We start from the raw sequence: 26,258 nt of genomic DNA, 5'->3' as shown, positions 1-26,258 counted from the left end.
TCGACAAATTTCGTGCTAGTATCATATCTGGCTCTCATAAGGTGATGGCAATAATATTGATTAAAATTAGTCTAACTCTGCTGGTAGCACTTGTATCTTGTGCCCAATAGCTGAATGGTATGCAAGCCTCCTGCCTTAGGCAGGGAATATCACCTTCAGCCGCTTCAATCGCTTGATGCGTTTCGAGGCTGTAATGCACACCTCGAGTCATCTCCACAAACCTTCCAGGCCCTCGAACAGCGCATGTGTCTCAAAGCGTCAGCACGGTCATCTCCGTCGTGCCTTGTGCCTTGGACTGATGAGCTGCACTCCCCTCCCTAGCCAGCCAGCCCCCAGTCAACCACCAACGTGCTCTGGCTGGCGAACAGCTCTCAATAGTCATCGATTCGTGGGTGATAATGCATACCTATAGGTACTCTCAAGTTTCTCAACAATAATAGTAGCTACCGGGCTAACAATCTGCATGAGCGAAGCCTTTCTCCCTCTATCGTCTGCCGAGTCTTGTGACCACAATTCTCAATACAGGCAGTTACTCTCTTTCCTTTTTCCTGAGCACTTTGGAATTTCTGTGGCTCTCGTTCATGGTACGGTGACTAGCGACTAAGGTGCATGTCACCTGTCTTCTCGAAAGCGCATAATCTCTATGTGCTGGTGAGCTTACTATTGAGTTCTTGCTCTCCGCTAGCAATGCAGCTTCATCAAGAGACATTTGAGGCTCGTCACTTACCGATGTGTGATCGAGAATATAGAAATCTACTAAAGACAATATTATTGTACCTTACAGGAGTGGGCTCTTGGTGTTTCTATCGACTGTCCATCCAGGCACTCTGCGACCCGCAGGTGAGGAGGGATAGACCCTATTATCTTCTTGCTGGAATACCCGGCAGCGGTGTTTGATTTGAGATAACTGAGATCCACCATCTGATCTCGGTCTTTTTCTCAGCCTTTTACGGAGTACAGGGACTTGGGTTTGAGTGCCTGATAGTCTGATACTAGCATGCTTCGCGGACCAGCCACCAATGGCCGTAAGCGCGTTATCAGTGATCAATTACGACTTCTCTCAGTCGATACTGCCAATCGAGACTCCTAGCGGTTCAATCAAGAGTTTTCACTCTTTCCATCGTCTCGCGGTCTGGACTCAGATGTTGTTTTCTTGTTAGTTTCGGTCCGCCCCGGCAACAGGGCGCCACTCCCGTGCTCAGCTCTGTCCGACGCACAAACCGTTAGGGTCAAAATTGTCAGTTGCCTTCGTTGACGGAATTTGAATTTTGGGCTCGATACGATTAGGAGTTCAATATTGTCTCCATCGCGGACGTACGGAGTAGTAAGGGGCCAAATGCCGGCTATGAGAAGCACTATCGACTGACCAAGTGACACATTGCCAATTAAACTACTGATTTCAAGCACGCGACAGAAAAACCTCTTGTTTTTATTTGTACCGTCAAAACCCACCTCTCCACACTAGATCTCCAGCTAAAAATAGCCTCACTTGCTTGGGATCTGAAACTATTTGTCCAATCATTTTTGTCCTAGACTCTTAGGTGCGTTTCCAGAATCCTTCGACATCCTCGAGGAATTGGTGGAGAAATAGCAAGTCTCATTCGGCTCGCTTGACGACCTGAGGCAGTGCAGATTGCAACCTGGAAGGCAGCCAGATTTGTACCTTGTTCTCAGCAACAATCCCTGAAGTAATACTGCGTCCATACTTCATATGGGAAGAGAATCTGAGACACGAAGAATGAAAGTTGGCGACCCCGCCTTTTTAAAGCGCCAATGCTACTAAAGATCCTAGGCTTTCAAAAAAATGTGCTTAGCGAAGCCGAGAAAAACCCAATAGAGAACCATTTCCTCAAATTTCAGTGCTGGGCTTGGTGCATCCCACGCAGAAGCAATCTGCATGGCAATGACTCTCTCGCCAAACGCAGGATGAGTTTATACGGCCGGCGGGAGGAGGGATTGTGAAACTTGTGCTTGTGCTACGGTGCCCCCATGCCCCCACCATTTTCCCTGTCGTGGCATTGGCGCACTGGTTGTTATAGCAATATCCGGAACGGAGTATAGGAGAGCGCCCTTGTGCAAGTCCACAGATGCGTACATACGACAGACGGCTCAGACTTGTAGCCTAGTGTCGGAAGAGGAGCAAAGGTTGCACCTGATCAAGGTTTCATTCCTTTCCACTCTTCTTCTATGCTCTTCTGCACACTCCTACGTTCCTTCCTTTACCCTTCTCCACTTTTCATTGGAGCCATCGTCTGAATTTCGGAGTCCAATTCAACCGAAACAGGCACTGGCGGGTAGAGCGATTCCGTGATTCTATCGTTGCACTTAATATCGACAAGAGAAGCGAGTCTCCGCATTAGTCTGCTAGCTTGCTACTTACTGCATCCGAACGTCATCTGACTCTACCAGGATTTACGCTGATAAGCTCATCGCTGAGGAAGGTCCTCGCATGGGCAAGGGTCCTGCTCTCTAGAAACAACCGTGACATAGAGACCCCTCTGAATGACAGGGATGTTGACTGTCTGGGACGGCAGATGGCCATACTCACCTTGACAAGCTGAGGCAGTAACAGGTATTGTCAAGCGTGAGCTACCTAGGTTTGTTTGACTAGATTCGCACAATTAACTTTGATGCAACCCACAAGGCGGTAACAGTTAGAGGAATAGGTTGTGGATATATCGCGGGAGGAAAGAGGACAATCATCATACTTCAGAGCTATAACACATTCAGCTATCAGTCCATACAGATTTTGAGCACCTAGCCTGGCCACGTACCTTATCATCCAGACAACGCAAGAACACACGCGTCCCGGTCTTTATCGGCCGAGCTGAAACCAATTGGGTCGCTTCAGGTCCACGGAAGTGACTGATGAGATGGACTACTAGTAAGTACCTCCTGCTTCACAGTCTCGTTAATTTCGCGGCACCATGAGTACTAACGATCGAGTATGAGGGCAGACGCAGTCGTGCGTCGGAAAGAGACTGGGACTATGTACTTGTAGAGGATGACGACTCGACTGTTGTTAGACGTAGCAATTTAGCGCCTAGCCTTGCACACGACCACTGTTAATCGTATTCCAATTATCTGTCCTTTTGAATGCTTCGTTCTTCTCCAGATAGGAGACTTCTGGCAGAGTAGAGTGATACAAGACCTCGATGCATTGATGGTCAAGAATATTCCGACAGAATGCTTGGGAGGAAAGTATCCTGAGTAGTTCAGACTTGACTATTACTAGCAATAGTGGTGAAATTGAATAGCACTGAGAGCAGAAAAATGATTTCACACCCATACCACTCTCTAGAAAAGAAGACAAATTGTTGTGCATCTCACCGTGTAGATACACCCTACAGAACTTGTTATGTGAGGAGTCACCGCCATCTTCCCCACGCCAACTCTTCTGTAGGTTCGAGCTTCCTCGTCCATAGCGACTGGAGATACCACAGAAGGATAAAAATTCAATATACAGAAGGCGTCCACCAGAAGCATGGACGTTTCAAAGCCGGTCGATGCCGCATTCACCAAGGCGCTACCCAAGGTCGAGGTATCGTAGTAACTTCCCCAACAGCATCTGCCCGTGTCTAACGAGTTCCAGGTCCACGCTCATCTGAGCGGCAGCATCAGCCGCCAATGTCTCCATGAGATCTGGCTAAAGAAGAAAGCCCAAAACCCCGGCTTCGACGTCGAAGACCCCCTGATAGTCATGCCACCAGGAAAAGTCGACTACTCTCTTCAGACGTACTCCAACACAACCTGACCCCATCCCATTGCACAAGAACCACCCGCTAAGAATACCCCCAACAGCTTCTTCTCCGTCTTCTCCAAATCCATCTACCAACTCTGCAACGACCTCGACAGCCTCGCCTACGCCACCCACACCGTCCTGCAAGACTTCCTCGCCGACGGCGTCCGCTACCTCGAACTCCGCACCATCCCCCGCGCCTCGCCCACCCTCGCCTTCACCCAAACAGAATACCTCACCACAGTCCTCGCCACCATCGAAGCCTTTTTGACCATTCACTCCCCCCAAATCTCAATCTACCTCATCCTCGCCATCGACCGCGGCAACAGCACCGCCGCCGACGCCCTCGACATCGTCGACCTGGCCATCGCGCACCGCCCACGCGTCGTCGGCATCGACATCTGCGGCAACCCCACCAAAGGCGACGTCGCGCTGTACGCGGACGCCCTCGCCAAAGCCAAGGCGCACGGGCTAGGCATCACACTGCACTTCGCCGAGACGGAGGTCTCCGGCTCGGAGAGGGAGCTAAGCACGCTGTTATCGTTCCGGCCGGACCGCCTGGGCCACGTCATCCATGTGCCCGAGGACTTCAAGCGCGAGATTGCGCGGCGGCGGCTGGGGCTGGAGCTGTGCATGTCGTGTAATGTGCATGCGGAGATGATCGATGGGGGGTTCCCCGCGCATCATTTCGGGTATTGGAGGCATGTGGATTGTCCGGTTGTGCTGTGTGTATGTTTTCTTGACTCCTTTTACTCTATGTTCTCTGGGGAGGATTAGGTGCTGACGGTGCTGGCGTACTGACGGTACAGACGGACGATATGGGCTTCTTCTGTAGTCCTGTCTCGAATGAGTATCTCCTGGCGGCGGAGCACTTTCATCTCGGCAGGGCGGAGCTGCTTGCGTTGTGTCGGGAGTCGGTCGATGTGATTTTTGGGGGCCAGGAGGAGAAGGAGCGGATGAGGGGGCTTTTGCTGGATTTCGAGGATACGTATACGTCGTAGTCGTAGTTATGATACGGATGATTAATGAGATATGACTGTGACGAATGACTGTCAAAAAACAAATTGGTATCAAAAGGTATAAATATATATAAATATTGTACATTCACATCAACCTTGCCATCTGAACTTGCCCTCTCTCAGCGTCTCGACAACCCCCAACGGCATGAATTCCCTGTTGACAGCCGCCAGACCTCCAAACTTCTGGACCATCTCCTCGTGATACACCTCGGCCGTCCAGCGCCAGTATGGTGTCATCGTCGCCCACGAATCCGTAATTCCCCGGCTGCCGCCTGATCCCGTCTTCTTCAGCGACACCAGGCTACTCTGGAACCCGGCAGTCTGATTGATGCTGACCTCTTGGGGGATGCGGATCAGATCCTTATAGGCATGCAGCAAAGCCGGACTGTGAGACTCGGGAAAGCGCATGAACTCGTCCAGCGACATGAAAGTGGCCGGGCTGCCATCATCATTGAAGTAAGCGCGCACCGAGCTGCGGGGGCCGACCTTCTCGAACCGCTCCTTGGCCGCATGCCAGGCGTCCTCGTCCTCCAGGAACGCTTTCTGGAGCCGGCGCTGTGGCGTCTGCTTGATGTCCTCGCGCATTGCCAGAAGCGGAACGTACGGATTCAGCAGCTGCAAGCCGCCCAGCTCGATGGGGAAGTAGAAGAAGCCGTCTGGGAGATCATGGACGTCAAACTTGTCCGCGATCATCTGGCGGAGGTGCGCCGTGACGCCGTTGGGAAACAGAGTCCGCTCGATGCGGCTGAGCGTCGAGATGGCCATGTCGATGTGGCTCCGGCCAAAGCACATGGCGGGTTTGCCGAAGTTGTTGGTGAAGAAGCGCGCAAAGTAGCTGTTCCAGGCCTGTACCCAGGCGAAGATGCTCTTGCACGAGGCGAGCTGGTGGCCCAGTTCGGCAATGTGGCTGTCCACCTGCGACTGGTCGATGACGAAGCGGCCCTCCTGCGGGTCGAGCTTCAGAAAGCCCCAGCGGATGTCCCCTGCCGGTAGCAGGGTCGAAGGCTCTGGACCTGCTGGGACTGGGCTGCCTTGACGGGAGTTTGGCTTTGTCAACCGGACTGTTCCTGTCTTTTCCTCGTTGAGCTCAAGGCCCATGACCTTGGCAAACTTGGTCATGGCGCCCCAAGCCTTGACGCAGGTCTGCTCGCGGCCCCAGAACCAAAAGTCATCATGCAGGCGGTACAGGTAGGCGCCCTCGGTGCTTTGGTTCACCGCATAGTCCATGCAGAAGAGGACCGTCTCGCCAAAGCAGTCTGATAGCGTATGACTTATGGGAACTCCCCGCTTGCGGACCTGCACCGCGGCCTTCTCTCCGTCCTGCGTGAATTTGATCGGCGCTTCGAGGAAAACCTTGAAAAAATGGAGCCAGTTCTGGGGAACCCCAAAGTACTCCAGCACCGCCAGAACGGTCGCGTGTGACAGCGACGGGCCAAACCACTTGAAATCGGAACGGATGGCCGTAAATTGGCCGTACTGTGTGGTGTGGATGATCGACTCTGTGATCAGGAGGTGAAGCAGTGCGTGCTTGGTGTCCAGGGCGTTCTTGCGCTTTTCCCCGTCGGTGATATCGTCGCTGCTCACTTCGTCACTGTACTCTGGAACACCTGCTTCCACGGACGACGGCAGCTGGGTCATAAAGTAGTCCGTCTCGTACGTCTGCCGTCTGTAGTCATTCACGCAGCCGCCGCAAACCGTCGAGTCCAGAAAATACCTGCGCCGTTCCCGCTCTTCTTTGGAGATCTGCTGGCGCGGCGATTGCCAAGCGCGAGTCCTGAAAAAAGCCTCGAATGCTTTCTTGAACGCCACCGACCATTTGAGTCCCAGGTACTGGAAGAGAAGACTGTCCAGCAGATCCTCGTCCATGAACACTCGGTACTTGCCGTTGAGCTGACGACGCATCTCAACAGGTATCCCGTCCTCAGGCCGGTTCCAGCTGTCCAGCGAAGCCAGACGCATATTCAACACATCTGCCACCTCCTGAGCTACTGCCTTGTTGCGCATGAACTCCCTCAGAATACCCATCTTCTCCTTGGTGAGCAGGTCAGTCTTCAGTAGCGACTCGGAGACCCACTTGAGGTCGTCGACGCTGAACCACTTCTTTTTCGCAGCGAATTCGGTCCCAAACGACTTGATCCTCTCCCGGAGTTCCTTGAGCGCCTGTTGGGTCAAAGGTGTGGTCTTGAATAGACAATCAAGGTACGCACGGATCGCATCGGCATTTACGTCCGCCGTTGAGAAAACCAATGACTCCCATGTCGCACGCTGCTCCTGCATCTCCGCGCGTCCCACCGACTCAAACTCTTTTCCGGTGCCCTGCTCAGCCTCCAAGTTCTCCAGCCACTCTGTCACCAGATTACTGTAGAACGCAGCATGCTCATGCTTCAGCTCGAGCGACTGCAGCTCCTCCTCCAGCTGCACGATCCAGTCTCTCAAGCTACTCTCAGAAACAGATGGGTCATACTGACTTTGTAGGAGGAAGCGGCGAATATTGGTGTACGTGGCGCGGTCAGAGCAATCAGCGACTCTGGCCGTCTGCTCCTCAGTATCATCCGCGTCGAGATCCTCCTTGTCGAAGGCGTCGTTGGGATCACCCTTGAGCTTGGTAACTCCCTCGAGGAGGACCTGGACTCTATAACGCAGATCAGCGGCGTCCTGCGCGTCTTTGAAGATCTTGTCCTTGCGTTCTTCAAAGCGCTTACGCTGTTTCGAGAGTTCTTTGATTTTGGTGGCGGTGATGGATTTGAGGGTTTGAGGAAGGGCACTGGTGGATGCCATTCTGAGGCGATGAGATGGATAAAGTTTCAGTCCCTCAGCGATACAGTCTCAGAGATTTCATGTATTGTCCTCGGTCTCCTCACGGTCAATGAGGAATAGTGAGTCGTGAGGACCCAGGAGTGTGGCTTTGAAGGACAGAACACAACGCCGTCGTCCTGAGGATGCTATAGTCTAGAGAGAAGATAGAGACAGCAAGATGAGAAAAGAAGAGATGATGGACATTAGTATTTATGTCTGATGTGACGAGAGTAAAATCTTAAAGGGTAAACAGTGGAGATGAAGTAGATGGTGGTGCAGTGGATCTGGGCGCAGATCGGCCTCCGTCGGGGTCACAAAACAGATTAGCCCAGCATGTCTTGCAGCTGGTTGCAATCACTATTCGACTCTCCCAGCCAGACAATGAATCGGACAAGATTTTGCGTCATATTTGGTTTCATTTGTGACTCATGGCCTGCATATTGACGAATGAGACGCAACAATGGACGAAAGAGTGCTTTTAAGCTACCAGGATATCAAGCTGAGCTACGCTTCATGCGCTCAACGACAGGTCAAGCGGCTCGAATTCAATCCAACACTCGTCATACTGCATCTCAAGGAAGCTTTTGCCTCGCAACTCCCCCCTACTGCGGAATCTCCACTGCTGGAGAATCCCAATCACTGCCTCTGCGAGAACCAGCAACGCCAACTCACGTCCAACGCAGCTCCGCGAGCCTTTGCTGAATGCCACAAATTTGGTCTCCATCTCTCGACGGTGTTGCTCACTCCCGAGCCAGCGCTGTGGTTCCCATTCGTCGGCGTCATTGCCCCAGAGTTCTCGCGATCGACCCAGCACAAATGTATTCGCAGAGACCGTTGTTCCGACAGGCAGCGGAGCAGGGAGGCTAGGTATGGCCATCTCAGCGCCAGGTCTAATCACTCGGGGGAAAGCAGTCGGAAATGGGACGCTTAGTCTTAACGTTTCTTTGATCACCGCCTGGAGTTCCGGCGGCGATGGCCCTGAATCATGGCTCTGGGAGGCGCGCGTTTGCTCTCGAATTCTTTCCTGCCAAGCTTGGCCGTCTTCCGTGCCCAGGTAGAATATAACTGCTGTCAGAGCAGCTGCTGTGCTTCCTGGTCCGGCTATGACCAAGTTGGACGCCTCCGACGCGACTTCAGCTGGAGTCATACGATTCGCATCGTCCGGAGGGACTTCTAGCCAGCCCTTGACAATACTAGGCTGGGAAGATGCGACCACTTGTTGTGGGTTCCTGAGCAGCCTCGGCATGGCCACGCCCATGAGGCCCGCCATACCGGTGAGTTCACCTTGCTTGCTGTAAGTCGGTCGGCGTAACATTGCATCAACCGGACGTGTGTTCATGAGCCACCCAAAGGCGGGCCAAAGTGAGAAACTCCAGGCCATTTTGGTCATGATGCGCAGATTTGAACATACCCCTTCGCCAGCAGGGGTATCAGTATACGGGTGTGCCGCTAGGCTAGGGCCGAAGACCAGCTCAAGCATTGTGTCTAGAGTGAACTGATGCACAACGGGAGCCATGTTCACCAAAGCAGTACCATTGTTCTTCCCATCTTGTATTAAACCCTCCAACCGTGACTGCAGCCGCGCCAGCAGAATCCCCACATGCTTATCGATGACAGGCTTGTATGTAGCGATCCTGGTACTAGTCAAAGCTGGACTGACCACCTTCTTCTTCTTGACTCGGTGACTGGCCTCTGTCTTTGCGGCGAAGATGCTCTCGGGCCGGCTGCCCCGGTTGCGACCAAAATCATAGAACTCGTTCTTCTCGATGGCCTTGTTGAAGCCATAGACGGCCTCGAAATCATCTAGACTGGAGAATGATAGCCAGTTGGGTGCAACTCGGACCACGCGACCGTATCTAGCGTGTAGACGCTGTTCTATTAAGTGATGCTGGCCACTGAAGAATGTAACGAGTCTCCTGATTGAGTTAGCCCTAGATCTTCGTTCAAGCTGAAGAGTAGATGTGAACGAACCAGGCATTAGAGATGTGGGCAAACCAAGGCCCAGGATAGCGAGCGAGAGGATGAAAGTAGCAGCGATAAACAACACGGGCTATGAACGCTGCCAGCGTGAGTGCGACCAGAATCATAGCCAAAGACATGGTGTCTCTGGGAATCGATGTGCTCTCAACAGACAAATAACTGCCGAGGTGCCATCGGGATGAGAAGAGGTGACGAGGTCGGACTTTTATTCACTAACAAGTAATGTTTGTAATCGGTAAGTTATATGTATCAGGGCACTTTGAAACCCCACCAGGTCTGTGCATCGACTGGGATAAATTAATAGCATCATTTTATCCCCTGTCGCTCATCGGTCATCCTGCAGTTCAATGTAACCATATACCAGAGTCCGAGTGGTCGCAAAACAGACGCCGAATGTCAAGCTCGAATTACTGCGGTCCCTCCTCAACCGAGTCAACAAAGAGCTTCGCCAGCTCAAGCCGCCGATCACCCGGCCTATCCCCCACAACCTGCTGGCTCGTGCTCAAGTACTTCTCTCGAAACGCCTGCCAAAGAAACGACTCCTCGTCTGGCCGGGGATAGAACGGATCATTCTTCCAGAACGCAACAACAGCTTGCTCTACCCCCGCCTTATCCATAGACATATCCCTACACAGGTCGAAATCAAGCATCCACACCGCATGCTCGCCGAGCACATTGTCCCATTTGCCTTTCTCCCCGTCAGGAGGAGCAAGGACAAACTCTACATCGTTTGCATCGACCTGCACGACCCAGTGCAGAATCGCCAGTGTCTCCGCCATGACTTCGGCGTATCCCCGCATATCCTGGGCCGGGATCCCGAGTTCCTCCATTTGGTCAACATGTAGCGGATAGTTTCGGAGCGAAAAGGCCTTGAACCTTGACGCGCGTGTGGGCTGATGTATCTGCGTCCGTATTCGACCGAGATACGGCCGAACCAGACAATCCTCGTTCATCTCGCTGGCCAGAATCTCAGCTGCGAGATCGGAGGGGCAGTATTCGGCGACAAGGCGCTCTCTCGTTGCCTTGGGAAAGGGAGCGATGCGCTGCGAGCGGATGACATTGCAGGGTGAGTAGCCCTCAGGGAAGCGGGAGAGATGTTCTGCCCACCAGCTTTCATCTGTAGGTTGAACGAAGGTATAGCACCGGGGAACGTAAATACGGGGCTGGATTCCAGAGCGTGATAGGTTATTTAGGCTGTGAAGGATTCTCTGATGCTTTTCGTAGTCGTTTCTGAGGGATCGAGCAACTCCGCCATCTTCTCGTTTGTAGGCTGGGCCTCGCTCTGAGGGCGCCCAGACTGACCCGCAGGCTCCAGCTCCGATGCGACGGTATCGAGATGGCTTGTTTTGTTCTTTCATCTTGTTTTCGCTGTGATGTTGTGTTGAGATATTCCGTGGTGTAGTTGTAGAAGGTGAGGTTGAAGATGGTTGATGGTTGACCTGGAATACCACAACCAATCTACGTCATGAAGACACGTCGACTGGAGCAGATCACTTCACTTCCATATCCTATTCCTGATATTCACTCAAGAGTTGCAATGCAACATTCACTCACCCCCTCTGTCCGAACCGTCTTCCGTATCGTGTAGAGTATGTATGCTCTTCGCTAACGGCTAGGCCCTGATGTTGACAAAAACTCATGAGGCACTAGGTATCATTTGTGTATGGCATGATCATAATTCGAATCGTCATTAAATTACAAACGTGAAGAAAGAAATCAAACCATTGCACCTGAGGCAATCTTGGCTCCTTTCCGATCCGAACCTGAGTCCTTATCCAGCGAGCTCACTTTCCCTGGCATGTGCATGTCATCCGAGTCCACTTCCTGTCCATAGGCCACCTCGTCATCGGAATCCACTTCGTTCCATCTGTCGCTGGATGCAGGCAAAGGAAAGACGCGCGTGAGGATATAGTATATCACGGCGGAGACGAAGAAGCCCGAAAAGTAATTGATGTTGTAAACATACTGAGCTCCCACGGGCACAGTACGACCAACAGCGCCTGCAAAGCCGATGATATTGATAAGGATGCCGCAGAGATACGAGGCATACGCATGCCAGGAGAAGCCGAAGACGAAGTAATATGGCCCTTCCTTGCTGGCGCTATAGAGATCTTTGACCTGAAGGTAGCCTTTGCGGTTGAGATAGTAGTCACAGATCATGGGACCGGCAATGGCGGACAGGAAGATGGAATAAGCCGAGAGATATGTGGTGAACTGGTTGGACGAAGACACAAGGTTCCACTATAAGATGTCAGTGCTTGTCCTCACGCGGCCAATGCAGACGACTAAGAGGGGCATACCGGACACATGGCCAGACCAACTGCAGCACAGATATAGCTACCACGCCGGATGTTGAGATAACGCGGGAGCAAAGCAGTCAAGTCGGTACCAGCAGAGACGGAGTTGGCTGAAATGTTTGTTCCCAGCTGTGCGAGGGCAAACCCAGTGGCAATCACAAAGATGCCGAATCTTTCACCCGAGCTAGCTCCATCCAAGAACTTTCTTAGCAGGTCAAGCGGATTCCACACAGGATCAGTGTTGTAGATGACTGCGGAGGCTGAAGATGCGATAATGCCGATAAATGAAGTGATGCCGAAACCAATGGGGATCGTCAACAGTTGCGACCACAATGCATCCTTTGGCTTTCTCGCGAATCTCGAGAAGTCGGGATCGTTCATGATGAGAGCAGCGAAGTTTCCTAGGCAGCTCATGATTGCCTTTACAATCGCCCAGGCAAGAGTGCTTCCGTGGACTGTAGCGGGCTGATGTACAACCGGTCCAATACCGTTTGCGCGAGCAATCGACCACGCGAAGAAAGTTATGGCGGCAATAGGAGAGTAAATCGCCTTGGCGGTAAACAGGTGTCTGATCTTAGGGATTGGGAACCACAGAGCAGGCAACGATAGAAGCCAGAAGAGGAAAAAGCTGACGAAGTCCTTGGTCTCGACGCCAGCGCTGGCAGGAAGGGAGTTGTGAAGATGGGCATAGCTAGGCCAGATGGCCTCGATCATCACAGTAACACATTGTCCTGTCAACAATCAATCTCTATCCTGAAGCTTACTGGTCGGCGACAAACAAACTCACCTCCAATGTATGACTGCACTCCGTACCAGATGACAGCCATGACGGCACGGTTCAGGACCGGCCAAAAAGAGCCCCAGATTCCGAAACTGGATCTTATAGCGACAGGGAATGGAACGTGGTATTTCGCACCGATGCGACCGGTAAGACAGATAAAGACGGCTGCGATAAAGTATCCGACCCAAACGCAGATCCAGGACTGCCACCATGAGAGGCCATCGACAATCATCGAAGAGGAGATCATCCAAGTGTTCTATACCGAATCAGGATCAGGCTGCCCCAAGCCTTGCAACAATTCCGGCGCATGCGACTTACGATATTCAGAGAATCCGCAATCCAGAAAGCGATGAAATTGAACCATTGCCACTCACGCCGGTCAGGATCGACTGCAAGACGGAAGAACACCAGTAAGCTTCATTTCAAACGGAAAACTCCTCACAGGCTCTAAGACAAGAACGCCCTCAAGTAGTTGAATAAGCCGAAATGGCCACAATGGGAATCTCACCTGGCCGCAAGTCTTCATTTGTTAACATCAACTGAGCATTGCTCAGTCCGGGCTCTGACGGCACCTTAAGCTTTGCAGCCCATTGCCTGATTCGGGCCATCCTGGTGTACACAGATTGTAGCACTGCAATGAAGGATGCAGTGCTTGTTGCAAGACACAAGGATATGATGAGGTATACGACGCAACACTATATCAATTCACCCGCGCGCCCCAGTAACACAACCAGCTTCTATGCCATCAAGAGAAATTCATGTGTATATAAACTCAGGTACGCACCCCAATCCCATGCCTTGGATAAGATAAGACATTATGTTGCGTCATGACCCAATAAACCTTGATAAACCTGGCTGGTGGTGACCCCATCCACAACGACAGCCCCGATAGGTAACCTTGAGTTGCAACCAGCCAGTAACATGCGACCACTAATTCGCGTAGGAACAGGGGAAGATTGCAAGCGCACTTCTGATAAGGTATTGCGAAGGATCCTTGGTTCCAGAATGGCCAGGATCATCCCGCCCAGTTGAGCCGTGGGCAAACCACCGTCCCTTATCGCCCTCCATCAGACGATGAGAAGCCGTGGTCAGGCCTCTTGGGGGAAGGCTATCATTTTTCCGTTGCTCCATTCGGTCGTGTAAGCCACGGCCGTTATCAGCAATCAAGATCGTAAATGGTGGCTGCTGCTCCACTTGGCCTCTCCGCAATCACCGGAGCTCCACGGCTCCAGCGACTCAGAGGCCGCGATGAGGCCGCCCCGCGGGCTGGGCATATCTAATCTCACGGTCATGGTGACTCGATGGGATCGAGTAAAAGATTCATATTGTCAAAAGTTAAGATTGTGATGGTCTTCACCATCCGTCTTCTGATATGAGCCGAATTGACAGATGTTTTAATGGTTGGCGATTCGAAGGTAGAAAACGAAGCCAACGCCGAAAATATCACCAGGAATCTGAAAGATCACGTGATCTCATCTCGAGGAGCCAATGCTGGCATTTGTCTATTGAAACGTCGGCTGCTGATTGTGTTTACGGAAAGACTGCTTCTGGTACGTGCTATAGAATTTTCATGATTTAACATGTAGTGGAAAAGTGGTATCTGTATACATAAGAAGAAATGCCAATTCAACCTCCACCGGCTGCGTCATTCGCGCCCGCCTTAACCCTTGTTCCATTTGCCAAACTTCACGTAGTCATCATAGAGCCCCTTGAAGATTGCCCGTCCCGAAACATCGAGTCCTGCATTCATGGCGCGCATGGTGTCCCGCGACATCACGTCCAGAACGGCATAGAGACCAGGAAGGATTGCTGCTTTCACTTCCGGCACTAAGGAGCCGCGAAGTGAACTCTGCGCGTACTCCATGATCAGATACTGCAAATACTGACCCGCAATACGCTTGGCTTTCTTGGTCTGGTCAGTGAGAGCCTCACGGCTGCCTCCAGATTGTGTGGGCCGTGAGACGGCGGAGACAGTAGGATCGCAGAGCGAGGTGAGCAGACGGGTGAAATGGACGGCATGCGAAGCGTGCAATGGTGCCAGCCAGTACGGCTGCTGTGTGTGCCCCTTTGCAGAAAGCATGGATCGACTTCTCTTCTTGGAGCGGGCGAAAAGGCAGTTCAAAAGTCGCTGCATGGCGGGAAGAATCAAGTGGAAACGCCCGCCGAGTTTCTGGCGATGAAGTCCCAGCAGCACTCCCATCAGCTTACAGAGCCGAACGTATATTGTTGCAGCATACTCTGGGTTGATGCGGGGTCCAGCTTTCGAGGCGCATACTGCGATAGCTGCCAGCAGGCTGTCGATGTTCCATTGCGCAATGCAACGGGTGTGGTTGCGAAGTAGAATGTCCAGACACTCTGTGGCAAAAGTGAACTGTTCAATGGAAGTACTATGCGACAGAGACTCTGTAACTGCCGTGCATAGGAGTGACAACTCTTTTGCTGCAGAAGTCTCCTTATCTTCGATAGACGGTAGTGAAGCGACTGCAACACCAGCAGCAAGTAGGCGATAAGCGGCACGATCGCCATCGAATCCAAGCTCCCGTAATTCTTCAATCACCACGGTCACTTCATCCACGCTCATAGCCTTGAGCTTCTCGGTAGTCGCTCGGATGAAAAGTCGGTGCTCCTCGCCAAACATATGTTGGAGGGACAGAGTTTCAGCGCATTGAACAACAGGAACTGTGATGCTTCTGTTTGATCGCCGACCAGTGAAGACACGGCGTCTTATGAGCCTCCGCAACGAAGATTGCGAGTCCAGAGACTTTTCGACGTAGCTTTCGATCTTTGTCAAGAATTTGTCAACCTCAATGCTATCCGCCACGAAGTCCTCAAAGTCCTCCAGGGCATCAAGGATCTTGATCAATGTAATGGTTTCCTCAATCTTCTTCTTCTTCAACTGATCCTTGACAGACCGAACTTCAGCCACAACCAAATCAAACATATGCCGGCGGCAGGAGTCGAGCTCCTTTTCAACAAATGCGCCAGAAAGCTGGTCCCGATGAAGCCAGAATTCCGATAGTGAGACTCTGAAGAAGAAGCACTCCATTGAGTCGCGGTCAAGAGATTTCAACTTCAGAACCTTGGTCGAAACTTTGCGATACATCTTTTTAAACAGCTTATCACGATCTTCCTCCGATAGAACAAGCAACTTGGATATCACTGCTCGATGTAGATTGCGGAACGCCTTCATAATCTGTAGATCGCATTCAGTTCCCTGCAACGTAACAGCTTTGGCAGCGGTCCACATAGGCTCCCAATCGCTCGTGAAAGTCGCTGCAGTCTTGGGCATATCGGCCAACTTGGCCATCAACGACAGGAGTCCGAGCTTGATCTCCGCCATATTATCCTCCTGGACAAGGGTTTCCCGAAGCAGATCCAGAAGCACACCTCTCTGGCGCCGAATGATCAACGGTCCAGGCACTCTTTGAAGGCTTTCGATATAGAAGTTGCGATACTCCTTATCCTCTTTCAACTGCTTGGAAAGTACATGAACGAGATCCACAGCGATTGCCGGCGAGTTGAGTAGGTATTCATGACAAACGACTGAGGCCCATGCCTGGACAAACCTTGCATTCGACGGGGGAGTCTCTAAGTTCGCAGATGGCAATCCAGATTGTGACGCTGCTAGACCGAGAATGCGCTCGAAAAGAACGCGCTTATCATCAGTCTTCAGCTGAGGCCAAATATCAGGGTTTCTGACGAGCGTAAGGAAGTAGCCCAAGGCAAGAGACACTGACGAATCGAGTGTTTCAACCCGACCGTTCCAGGGCGAAGTTAGGGATTCCAAAGCATCTTGCTTGGTGATTGTGCCGACATAGCCCTTGACCTCGCCGGTCAGGACGTGGAATCTCTCCAAACGACCTGTGTCGGTCGTTTCCTTGACAGCGGCAAGCGCGAATTGATACGCTTCGAATGATTCCAATGCAGCGCAAGTGTTCTTCATTTGATTCTTATGGTTACGCTGGATTGAACTCACCGCCGCATCGGTTAGATTCAAAGTCGCGACCATAAGCGGATCTTCGGCTGATTGCACATTATTCTCGAGTAAATTGCGAGCTAGTCGCCACAAACGCCAACGCCAGTGGAAACTTTGCTTCGAGGACAGCGTCGCCGTCAGGGTGTCAAGAATAGAGTTCAACTCTTCTCTCGTGCCCGCAGCACCGAGGGTTCGATTCCTGAGACCAGCTTCTAAGAGGACGAATTGAGCAAAAGCGCCCGGTGCAGAGGAAATCTTCCCGTCCTCGCCTCTTATTTCCACTGCGGCTGCTCGCATCTGCGCAGCAGCAGTAGCGTGTGTGAGGGGACTCCGCAAGATATCGCCGTAAACGGTACACAAATCATCGTCCTCCCAAATAGAGAAAAGGCTCAAGCTGTTATCCGCCAGGCGCGCCTCTTCGACGTCGATCAATTGCTCGTACCATAGTTGCATGAAGGTCGGAAGATCTCTTGCAGCAAGGAACGCGCGCAACAAGGGGATCACTATTCCACTCTTAATGATATCGTAATTGCGGTCCGTGCGGTGCACGCCACTGCGCCAATGCAGAAGTATCTTCTCAAGTAGAGCCCTCAACAGCTTGGCTGAATCCTTAAGGCCAGAATTCGGTAAGAAAATATCAGCTCCCAGTTTGATTAACAAGGCCGTCAAGCCCCATTCAACCTGCGACAGACCCTCCTTGAGTAGCCCCGTGTATGCGGCATGAGTGAGAAGCGTGTGTAGAGATAGCTGCACGTTCCGGTTTAGAACAACACGGAAGAGCCGTTCGAGAATGATAACGAATTCCGAAACGTAGGCTGACGATGCATCCAAACTCTCCTGTTTGACAACCGAGAATGCCAGCTCCGCAACCGCAACGAAGAGGGTCTCCAACCAGGGAGCCTCGTGTGTCTGCCGCCGAAAGCTGTCTCTTGGAACGGAGCGGGCAGCGATATCGAGGAATTCAGGCAGCAGCTCAGCAGTCTTCCAGAGCTTCTTCTCCTGCTTGCTGCTCTTCGAAGCCTCAGTCGCACAGAGAATAGGCTTGAAAGTCTCGGACACCGGCTTGACGGAGCTCCAGTCCGGCTCGTCACTGGAGTAGTCTATGCCAGCACCACCTCGGTCGAAGAACGCTGTACGAGCCGGTAGGACGACATGGAGAGCAATCAAACGCTCAACGCCGTGTAAGACGTGAGCCCTCTCGTCCGTATCAAGTTTGATAGAGCGCACACAGACCTGGAGCCTGAGTGCGTTCTGGAAGCAATACTTTGCAAAGCATTCATGACTTGACCCGGCGTCCGAATCGTCCCGACGGGAAGATCTCATGTCCCACAATTCCAACATGGCCGGGATAATGTACAGGAGATGTTGCAAGTCGGTCGTCTTTCGTGCGTCGGAGAGCTGTTTGGAGACGATAGTAGCCAGCTTGAACGACTGACCCAGTAGCTTCGCGACCCACTCTGGTTCGCCGCGGAGGGCATGCTTCAAGTGCGAGCTGGCGATCTCATCGGCACCCGCTGCCCGACTCGTCAACGTAACCAAGCTATACAGACAATCCAAAACGCGAATAAAAGAGAGGAAGCAGGAGGAGGATGTCTGCGGCTGCTCGTCGATATCCATAGCGTCTTGGTCGTCCGCAACGGCTCTCTTCCTCTTAGTCCCCTTCCTGTCGTCATGCGGTGAATCGCCCAACGTATCGCTCGACTCCGAGCCAAAGCGCAGCTCATCAGCCTTTCCATTCTCGAGAGTTGCGAAAATATCTTCCTCCAGATCTGCAATCACGTCGCTTAATGACGGTAGGAACTTCTGGTCTTTGAGTATGGTCGCCAATGTCTTTGGAGGAATCAGATCGATCAACTGTCGCAGGAGGAGAAACGAGGCCGGTTCAACACGATGACTTTTTCCAGCCCGCAGCTTCTTCAACAACCACCGGAGAACCCATTCTTCTTTCGGGGCGGCATTGGTCTGAATATGTCCGTTTCGATTGATTTCCGGATGTGTTGCACACAGCGTCAGATCAAGGCCGATGATCTGAGCAGCGTCGTTGATCTGTGCTAAAGGTGAAGCGGTGCCTTTTTCGAGCCGCAGTAGAGTTTCTTGCGACGAGCGCGGGCGCTGTATATAGCAAAGCAACACAAGATCAGCATACGCACTCCGCAGAAGACAAGTCTGAAAATACAAACCTCCGCGACTGACGGCATCTCGTCCGAGATCTATGCAGACAGAACTCCCCGTCCGTCTCTCCCAAATCAAAAGAAAGGAAGAAAAATGGGGTGTTCTTTGCTTCGTTATCAGATAAATCCAAAGGGGAAAAAAAAGTTGTGATACCTTAGTCGGCGGACCCAAACTGACGACAGAAACCCGCCCAAGCCTATTTTTTCCGACCGCCTTTGCCCGCCGAAGCTCGATCGACGTCGCTCCCCGACTCGTTTCATCATCTCCTTAATTTGGTTATCAATTCACTCGCGTGACAGTTGCACAAGTCTATTGCTGAATGTCGGTTGCGAACCCGCCCCTGCTCATGACTGCCATTATACTAATGAGCCAACCTCTAGATCTTCCGCAATGGCCGACTCCAACGAATCCCAGCCGGTTCTCCGGTCCACCAAGCCCGTCAGCGAGGCATTGCTGAACGAGAAGGTACGATCATGCTTTTATGACTTCCTTTCCGTTTGTGTCGTCCGCCTGGCTCAGACTGCAAGGGGTCGATTGTGACAAGAGTCCGAATGCAAGCCGATTGCATACAATTTCTGCGTCCAATGGCTAACATGACTGTTACGTTGTTTACAGTGGGACCGCGCCATTTCCTCCATGATCATTCGTTCCTCCCTCGGTCTCTCCTTTGGCGTTGTGTTTTCAGTCCTTCTCTTCAAGCGGAGAGCTTGGCCCGCGTGGGTTGGTCTGGGTTTCGGAGCTGGTCGTGCCTGGGAAGAAGCCGACGGTATGTGCAAGGCCATTGATGATCGGTGCCAACGATAACGAACAAGACGAAGTACGGCGGCTAACACAGTTCTAGCTTCCTTCCGTCGGGGTGATTCTCCCGTTAGAGATGCGCTGCGTAAATAGAGATTGGTTTAGCAATTTATCATGTACGATACCTGCATAGGTGTTGAAAACAAGTTCGGTTGAGGCGCTTTTCAAGTAGCTTAGAGATGTTCCAGGCTTTATTTACCTTTCAGCATGCATTATATCTTGTCGTCTTACTCCCTCTGGAATGTCGCTTGTCGACTTACCCGAGCATATTGCGGCTATTTTCGCCAGAAGAGCACAGGATAAATTCCTGGAGGAATGACGATGTTTGCGCCTAGGTAGCTTCCATATGATTTGAAATACTAGAGCAGTAGACTGTCTGCGTTCTTTGCCTTGAGGCTACTCTAAGGCCTCTATCGATCCCGGAGCAAAATAGACAAGAAAAAGACCCGTTCTTGCATTGAGTACGCGTTCAAGACGCGGACTCCGAACGAGAAACTGAGAAACCACAACACCGGGAATGTACCTCCACAAAAGAGGGGAGAGCTTTCGAAAAAGGAAAATTCAGAGAAGGCATGGACGCAGTCCAAGCGAGAGCTATGCACAGAAGAAAAGAAGGAGAATCAGGAGCTCTAAGATCCAGCATCTATTAGGTGGGTATCGGAGTCATAAGTTTTCGAACGCCAGGTTCAGCATTAGAAGAGAAATGGGGCAAAACATTCTATTTAGCGATGTGCAACAAAAGGCACCATCAATCGCTAAATCTCTAGAGCATTGGGTTTGGTGATTGAACGGTGGCATGTGCGTGCCCGGGTACGAGCGGCGAGCCGACGCTCTTATGCTCTGCAGAAGGACTGGATTGAGACAAATCGTTGTTCTCAATCGTTGAAGACTCGACCGCAAGGCCATTGTGACCACTATGTGTGAGACAGCCAACGCAGGCACAATCGTTGCCGCAGAGGCAACTGCCAGTCACATCCGAGCAAGCACTGGGGAGTTGCACAGGATATTCGATGGTGTAATATTCGGAAGGTACCATCAGATGTTGCTCTGAAGCGTACTCTGTAGAAGGCGAGTCGCCATTTGGACTGGAGTTGTCGATGTTTTTGCGCATTGCGCCTGAGTGGTTTTCGTGGCCGAAGTGGTTGAAATTGGTCAAGTTGTAGTTGAATGAAGTGGCATCGGGGTTGCCATTTGAGTGCAAGTTCCGGTAGCCATTCAAACTCTCGAAGCTCGATTCCTCGCCATCAAGCGTGACTAAGAGACCCATTTCTTGAACGTGCTGTCTGGTAGTGTTATTAAAGGGATGGGTGGCGCATCCTAGACACTGACAACTGTCCCCACAGTTGCAGTCATGCTTCAGCTCTCCGCTGAATGTTGCATGTGGGGAACCAAGAGTTTGTGTCTGACCCGACGTGGGCTGTGATAAGGTGCCGTGGAAGAACCCATTACCGTTGGAGACATTATGTTGCGAGAAACTCGGCTTTGAGTAGTCTAGCGTCGGTTGAGGCATGTAGTTCGGCATGACCCCAGGCTGTCCGAGTGCCTGATTCTGTAAAGGGTAATGCGACGAGTAGTCATTCTGGCCAGCTGTATAGAAATGCTGCCAGGATGAGTCCTGTGGAGTCGAAGTTGGTGGATACATCGCGCCATCCGAGTAGGGCTGATATGATGCAGTTTGCGAATTCATAGGCGAGTCATTCTTTCGGCAACAAGAACTCTGAGTTGGAGCGGGGACTGTTGCTGGCGGCTTTGCAGAACAGCAGCTACTCTTTTGGGACCCTGTGCTCTGGACGTTATCGAATGCCTGCTGAGCCATAAAAGTAGGTGGAGTGATGAATCCCGAGTTTGTAGCGGCGCTCGAGTTGCTAGCAATACCGAGTCCTGCGTCATATGGTGAATATGGCGGCAGATGGCTAAAGACTCCATTCTCGCCGTGCCTGTTCTCAAATCCAGACGTAGGGGTGAAACCACTGGCGAAATTCTCAGGACGTGGTTGGAACGTACTGGCCCTTCTCTCGCACTGCTGGCTATCACCTGTGGACGGTAGTTGCGGAGTCATGGGGGCGACAGAGAGTGGATTTTGAGCCGGAACATGTTCGCCCATGCTGGCAGGCACCTGATATACTGGCCTACATAGGCAGGTAGATCCTGGATACTGTCAGCCTCCAGAATCCTGAAGGCAAAAAGATGGTGCGGTGGAAGGTTCTCTCTTCCGAGTCATACTAACCTTTGGGTATAGCAATCATAAAGGCGCACTCCCGCTGACAACTACACTTGCCTTTGGGATGCGGACATTTGGCAAGCGGACGCCCAGCCTTTGGGACTTTGATCATCAGTCTGTCGAAATGCTGGCATTTCGACGAGCGATGGCCACGAATACATGGTTTACTGCATAGACAGGCTTAGCAACACCGGAGGACATCCCAACAGTGAACTGAAGAGTCAGGCCTTACCATGACCATTTGGCTCCCTCTTCATCAAGAGGCATGGTTGCAGTTGGTTAATCTCAACCCAGCCTAGACCATATGTTGACTGCCAACCTCTTGAAATATGGGCTGAACGACAGATATGTCCCTCGGTTGGATCAATTGACTCTGCAATCGTCGGGAATTTGTTACCCCACTTTAGCAAATGACTAGCGCGTCAAAGCTCTGATCAAGGACCAAGCGGGGAGAAAAGGGCGGCTAGAAAGTAAATGGAATAATACAAATCGAAACCTTCTGGGTCAAAGGCACAATTTGCGAGGTCCGTCCTAGGGGATAAGAAAAAGAATCATCACAATGACCAGACATATACGGAGTAGAGTACGGAACGATCCGGTTGCTCAACCAAGCGGCGGGGAGTTCAATCTAAGTAGCAACCGAAAATCAGACAAGACGGGGCAGGAGTTGATTTGTCGACTCTCTGCGATCAGCTTTCGGAGGACACCAAGAAGGTAGAATCGAACAGCCAGACTGCACCCTTGTAGGCGCTTGAGGATGCGGGGTGCAATGACGGGAGATAGTCCTAGATAGTGGCAGTAGATAATTTTCCCCTGGAGAGTCGGAACTTGACAAAGAAGCGAAGATCCAATCAGAAAGGAGGAAAAGGCGGCTTTTACGATTTGAGCCTCAGGCATCAAGCCGAGTAACCAGGCATCTGTCCCTGGGTGCCTGAGGCATTCCAGCGGAGGTTATCAAAAAATGCTGGAAACAAGCGGATGCATTGCCAATCGAGCTGCGACTAGCTCCAGGTACCATCTCTTCCGCCCCTGGCGTTTCTTATTGCTATAGATTAGGTATTCTTATACCGGTCTGACGTGAGATACTTCTTTTACGTCCACAGACATTGGCATACAGGGTTTATACTACACCACAACCCAAGTCGAGCCTCTCCCATTCTCCGTCATCCATCCATGTCCCCAGACAACCGTGGCGCCTCCGGCCAGGCTCCGGAGGGTACACCGTCTTCACGCGCTCGGGATTTTTTCTCCGTTCCTGCGCCGATTAAGCGCATCTTCGACCAATTCCCTCTTGTGACCTACCCTTCAAATGACCTTCCTCACCATTCCGGGACAGCCCGACGCGGCAACCGTTTGTTTGTCTTCACAGATGCCGCGAGCGCCAGACGAGGGAGGCCGTCGTTCAACCCGCAATGTCTCAAGTGGCAGGTTAGATGGATGATGGTCAAACTCCTACTCATAATCAATTACTGACTGAGTCTCTCTGAGTACAGGCATACTTGAGATTTGTAGGAATTGATCTAGAAATCGTCCCCTCGAACAACCACGCTTCTCCAACCGGCGCACTTCCCTTCCTTCTCCCCGCGCTGCCAGCCGGCACTACTGCGCCAATTCCCTCGAGCAAACTACAGAAATGGGCCATTGAACAGGTCCACTGTGAGGAAGAGCAGCAATTGGATGTGCGCTTTGAGGTGTATGCCTCATTACTGGATCACCGGATACGAAATGCCTGGGTGCGTAGTGTCCTCGGAATGTATGAAAATCGGGCCTCACTGACGTGAAAAAGCTATACATGCTATACCTGGATCCGAAGAACTTTGAAGCAGTAGCGCGGAGACTATACGTGGATCCGTCGACCAGCAATTGTGCAGTTCGCGCCGCTCTGGCCATGCAGCTCCAGCACGCTGCGCGTGACGAGCTGCTGAAGACCTCGGCTTATGTGGATGTCATCGCATTGGAGGCCGATGCTGCGGACGCATTTGAGGCGCTTTCGACACTACTAGGAGACAACGAGCATTTTTTCAATCGGCCAAATCCCGGGCTGTTTGACGCAAGTATTTTCGCGTATACTCATCTGATATTGGATGAAGGGATGGGCTGGAAGCAGAATCGACTGGGGGAGCTGCTGCGACAGCATGAGAATCTTGTACAACATCGCGACAGACTGCTAAGATTTTTTTAGGGACACAGCCTACTGTATAATATTACTAACCATACTTGCATGCATTAACGAAGCTGCGAAAGAAGACAAGACGCTTGAAATAGACAAATCAAGGCAGAAATCAATGTTCAAATCCGCTTCCTGAAGCACATACCAAACCACCAGTGATCCCAACACACTTCTGCGCCCGCTGACCCAACACCTCGAAGCCTCCGGCCGCGATAGCAGCAAATCGAATCTATCCAGATATACCTTCCGCACGCTTTCATCTGTGTCTGTTTTGCAAGGTGTCTCCTTCCGGACAACCGCACTAGCTACCTCCCACATCCCAGACGCGGCATCAACCCCGATAACTTCGGCATCCCGAGGCGCGAGCCTCAGAAGCTGCAGGGTATTCCGGCCCGTGCCACAGCCCAGATCGACCAATCGGAGTTGTTGCGACTGAGATTGGGAGAGTTTGTATAGACGCGGGCGTAGATCGTGTAGTTGGATGGTTTCCAGTCCCTGGAGGAAGTTCCCGTCTGTGTCGTAGATCTGGTCGCCCCTAAGTCAAGGATTGTGGCTCCTTACCTCTGTCCACTTGCCGTATGCTTCGACTGTGTCCAAATACTGAATAGATCTCCGAGTTCTTCCGTCGCTGTTTAGCACGTGCTTGGAGAATTTCGTGGATTGTTTTGGTCATTTTTGGGTCGTATGTACTTCTAAAGTGTAGTCACCAGGCTGCAGGCAGCACAACGCAGGGTAGGAACGATGTCTCTCATTTGACCTGCTGTAAAGATTAGTCTGCGACCAGTCTAATCAGTGGTTGTTCATGTGAGGTGTGATTCATACCAGTCCAGCAGATGAATCATAAACGTTGAAAGTGGAAACGCAGATATTTCCGGGGTTGCATGCATAAAATGCAAGTTTAATTGAGTGACAGGCGACGTGTCAACGTGGTGTATCACGCTCTAGCCGGGAACCGGTATTCATAGATAGTAACCTTCGTATTCAAAATCATCCTGCATTCAATTGTTGCGATCGTTATCTTTGTAGACTGCCTGACATGACACCATGAGACATCAAAGATCGTGACTCGAACATGGAGAAAGAAAGAAAGAAAGGGAGAGAAAACAGGTTGGGGTAAAAGAAAACGGACCTGACACCGTACCAGACGGGAGTTAAGAAAGATGAAAAGAAATGGAAAGGAAAGAAGCAACCGGGCATTGATCCAAATCCCAGAATTGAGAACAGAAAAGAACCAGTCATAACCGATAGCACCCATACCCAGGAACGCTCCATCGCTGAATAGACAGAAGAGAGAGATTAAAAAGCAAAATCAATCCAGCACATCATGTCCACATGCTAATAGACCGTCGCTCCAAAGGGAGCCGTCTCCTTCAGATCCTCCACTAGGTCCTCCACATTATTGAGATATCGCCCTAACAGAGCCTGCTTCTCCTCGGTCGTGCGCGTATCCCCATGGCCCTTTCCTCCGTGCCCGGGCCCTGCCACATTGAGACTTCGTGAGTACGGACCACCGCCCAGCTTGCTAGGGCTGCGCTGCAAACCACAGACCGCCGTATTCGGAGCACTTGCTCCGATGGGATATGTTGGCGTCTCCGGCATCAGATAGAAATAAAGGAATTCAACAAGCTTGAGTTTGACCTCGCGCGACGTCGCGCGTTGCTTGAATAAGGAAGTCACGGTGAGCAGTCCGTCCAGTTCTTCAAAGGTTCGCGTGTTGGCTGGGTGGTCCAACAAGGCTGTAACAAGGGTGAGAAGGGTTGCGGACTGAATCGCAGGGCAATTGATGGGGTCGAGGAGGTCAAGAAGAAGATTCATGTAGATTTCGCGAGCGAAAAGATTCCGCGATGGCGGGTGCAGGAGGAGAACGCCTTGAATCAGGTCGAGCGTAGAGAGAATGAGCAAGTCATTGGTGCCAGTCCTTCCGCGACCCAGCAGATGCTCCAGGCAGGTCACCAAGCGCATTGCGACTGCTGAATTGTTAGTCTCCAGACAAGCGCGACAACGACCACAACAATCATGGAAACATACCATTCCATTGAAAGCCTTCTTGCAATTTGAAGAATTCTCGAAAGGCCGGGTCATCTTTCAAGTCAGATAGAGCCTTAGGCTCTGGCTGTGGAGCTCCAAACGACAGCAGCGACCTCCGTTTTTCAGACACCGGCTGTTTCGACTTGGATAAACAAATCTGTGCGAGTAGGCCTTCCACCTGGCGCAATCCCTTGCGGACTTTGCTTGGCTCATAAGAAGAGAGATAGTCGAATGAGTGCGCCAACAGCGTCTCCATGAGTGGATAGAATGCGACGCGATAT

The 26,258-nt window shown here is 51.7% G+C and overlaps 10 protein-coding genes across 10 annotated transcripts; 3 read left to right on the top strand and 7 right to left on the bottom strand.

Annotated features, from left to right (window-relative positions):
- Positions 1 to 3,484: 3,484 nt before the first annotated feature.
- On the top strand, positions 3,485 to 4,740 carry Aspvir_008684 (putative adenosine deaminase; the record flags this gene model as incomplete). Its single annotated transcript, XM_043271852.1, has 4 exons — positions 3,485 to 3,541; positions 3,593 to 3,735; positions 3,802 to 4,468; positions 4,549 to 4,740. The coding sequence occupies 4 exons, from the start codon at positions 3,485 to 3,487 to the stop codon at positions 4,738 to 4,740; spliced, it is 1,059 nt and encodes a 352-aa protein (XP_043127787.1).
- Positions 4,741 to 4,848: 108 nt separating this feature from the next.
- On the bottom strand, positions 4,849 to 7,536 carry Aspvir_008683 (uncharacterized protein; the record flags this gene model as incomplete). Its single annotated transcript, XM_043271851.1, has 1 exon — positions 4,849 to 7,536. One exon carries the CDS (start codon positions 7,534 to 7,536, stop codon positions 4,849 to 4,851), a length of 2,688 nt encoding a protein of 895 aa, XP_043127786.1.
- A 529-nt stretch (positions 7,537 to 8,065) lies between these two features.
- On the bottom strand, positions 8,066 to 9,653 carry Aspvir_008682 (putative cytochrome P450 pisatin demethylase; the record flags this gene model as incomplete). Its single annotated transcript, XM_043271850.1, has 2 exons — positions 8,066 to 9,470; positions 9,526 to 9,653. The coding sequence occupies 2 exons, from the start codon at positions 9,651 to 9,653 to the stop codon at positions 8,066 to 8,068; spliced, it is 1,533 nt and encodes a 510-aa protein (XP_043127785.1).
- A 288-nt stretch (positions 9,654 to 9,941) lies between these two features.
- Aspvir_008681 (zinc finger protein) lies at positions 9,942 to 10,892 on the bottom strand (the record flags this gene model as incomplete). Its single annotated transcript, XM_043271849.1, has 1 exon — positions 9,942 to 10,892. The coding sequence occupies one exon, from the start codon at positions 10,890 to 10,892 to the stop codon at positions 9,942 to 9,944; it is 951 nt and encodes a 316-aa protein (XP_043127784.1).
- Positions 10,893 to 11,250: 358 nt separating this feature from the next.
- Positions 11,251 to 13,220, bottom strand: Aspvir_008680 (nucleobase cation symporter-1 family protein; the record flags this gene model as incomplete). The annotated part of the gene is made up of 5 exons (XM_043271848.1): positions 11,251 to 11,775; positions 11,835 to 12,562; positions 12,619 to 12,868; positions 12,931 to 13,001; positions 13,121 to 13,220. The coding sequence occupies 5 exons, from the start codon at positions 13,218 to 13,220 to the stop codon at positions 11,251 to 11,253; spliced, it is 1,674 nt and encodes a 557-aa protein (XP_043127783.1).
- Positions 13,221 to 14,272: 1,052 nt separating this feature from the next.
- Positions 14,273 to 18,786, bottom strand: Aspvir_008679 (ribosome biogenesis protein URB2; the record flags this gene model as incomplete). The annotated part of the gene is made up of 2 exons (XM_043271847.1): positions 14,273 to 18,700; positions 18,769 to 18,786. The coding sequence occupies 2 exons, from the start codon at positions 18,784 to 18,786 to the stop codon at positions 14,273 to 14,275; spliced, it is 4,446 nt and encodes a 1,481-aa protein (XP_043127782.1).
- Positions 18,787 to 19,150: 364 nt separating this feature from the next.
- Positions 19,151 to 19,651, top strand: Aspvir_008678 (MICOS complex subunit MIC10; the record flags this gene model as incomplete). The annotated part of the gene is made up of 3 exons (XM_043271846.1): positions 19,151 to 19,225; positions 19,376 to 19,526; positions 19,602 to 19,651. 3 exons carry the CDS (start codon positions 19,151 to 19,153, stop codon positions 19,649 to 19,651), a joined length of 276 nt encoding a protein of 91 aa, XP_043127781.1.
- A 670-nt stretch (positions 19,652 to 20,321) lies between these two features.
- On the bottom strand, positions 20,322 to 21,662 carry mac1 (putative copper-activated transcription factor GRISEA; the record flags this gene model as incomplete). The annotated part of the gene is made up of 1 exon (XM_043271845.1): positions 20,322 to 21,662. The coding sequence occupies one exon, from the start codon at positions 21,660 to 21,662 to the stop codon at positions 20,322 to 20,324; it is 1,341 nt and encodes a 446-aa protein (XP_043127780.1).
- Positions 21,663 to 22,952: 1,290 nt separating this feature from the next.
- Positions 22,953 to 23,961, top strand: Aspvir_008676 (putative mitochondrial outer membrane protein (Sam35); the record flags this gene model as incomplete). The annotated part of the gene is made up of 3 exons (XM_043271844.1): positions 22,953 to 23,207; positions 23,273 to 23,512; positions 23,566 to 23,961. 3 exons carry the CDS (start codon positions 22,953 to 22,955, stop codon positions 23,959 to 23,961), a joined length of 891 nt encoding a protein of 296 aa, XP_043127779.1.
- A 1,323-nt stretch (positions 23,962 to 25,284) lies between these two features.
- Aspvir_008675 (cell division control protein 14) lies at positions 25,285 to 26,233 on the bottom strand (the record flags this gene model as incomplete). Its single annotated transcript, XM_043271843.1, has 2 exons — positions 25,285 to 25,916; positions 25,978 to 26,233. 2 exons carry the CDS (start codon positions 26,231 to 26,233, stop codon positions 25,285 to 25,287), a joined length of 888 nt encoding a protein of 295 aa, XP_043127778.1.
- Positions 26,234 to 26,258: the final 25 nt, after the last annotated feature.

The sequence above is a fragment of the Aspergillus viridinutans genome (genome assembly GCF_018404265.1).
Source record: "Aspergillus viridinutans IFM 47045 DNA, scaffold_7, whole genome shotgun sequence".
Lineage (NCBI taxonomy): Eukaryota > Fungi > Ascomycota > Eurotiomycetes > Eurotiales > Aspergillaceae > Aspergillus > Aspergillus viridinutans.
Note: the sequence above shows the minus strand (reverse complement) of the source record. Positions and strands in the feature narration are given on the sequence as shown.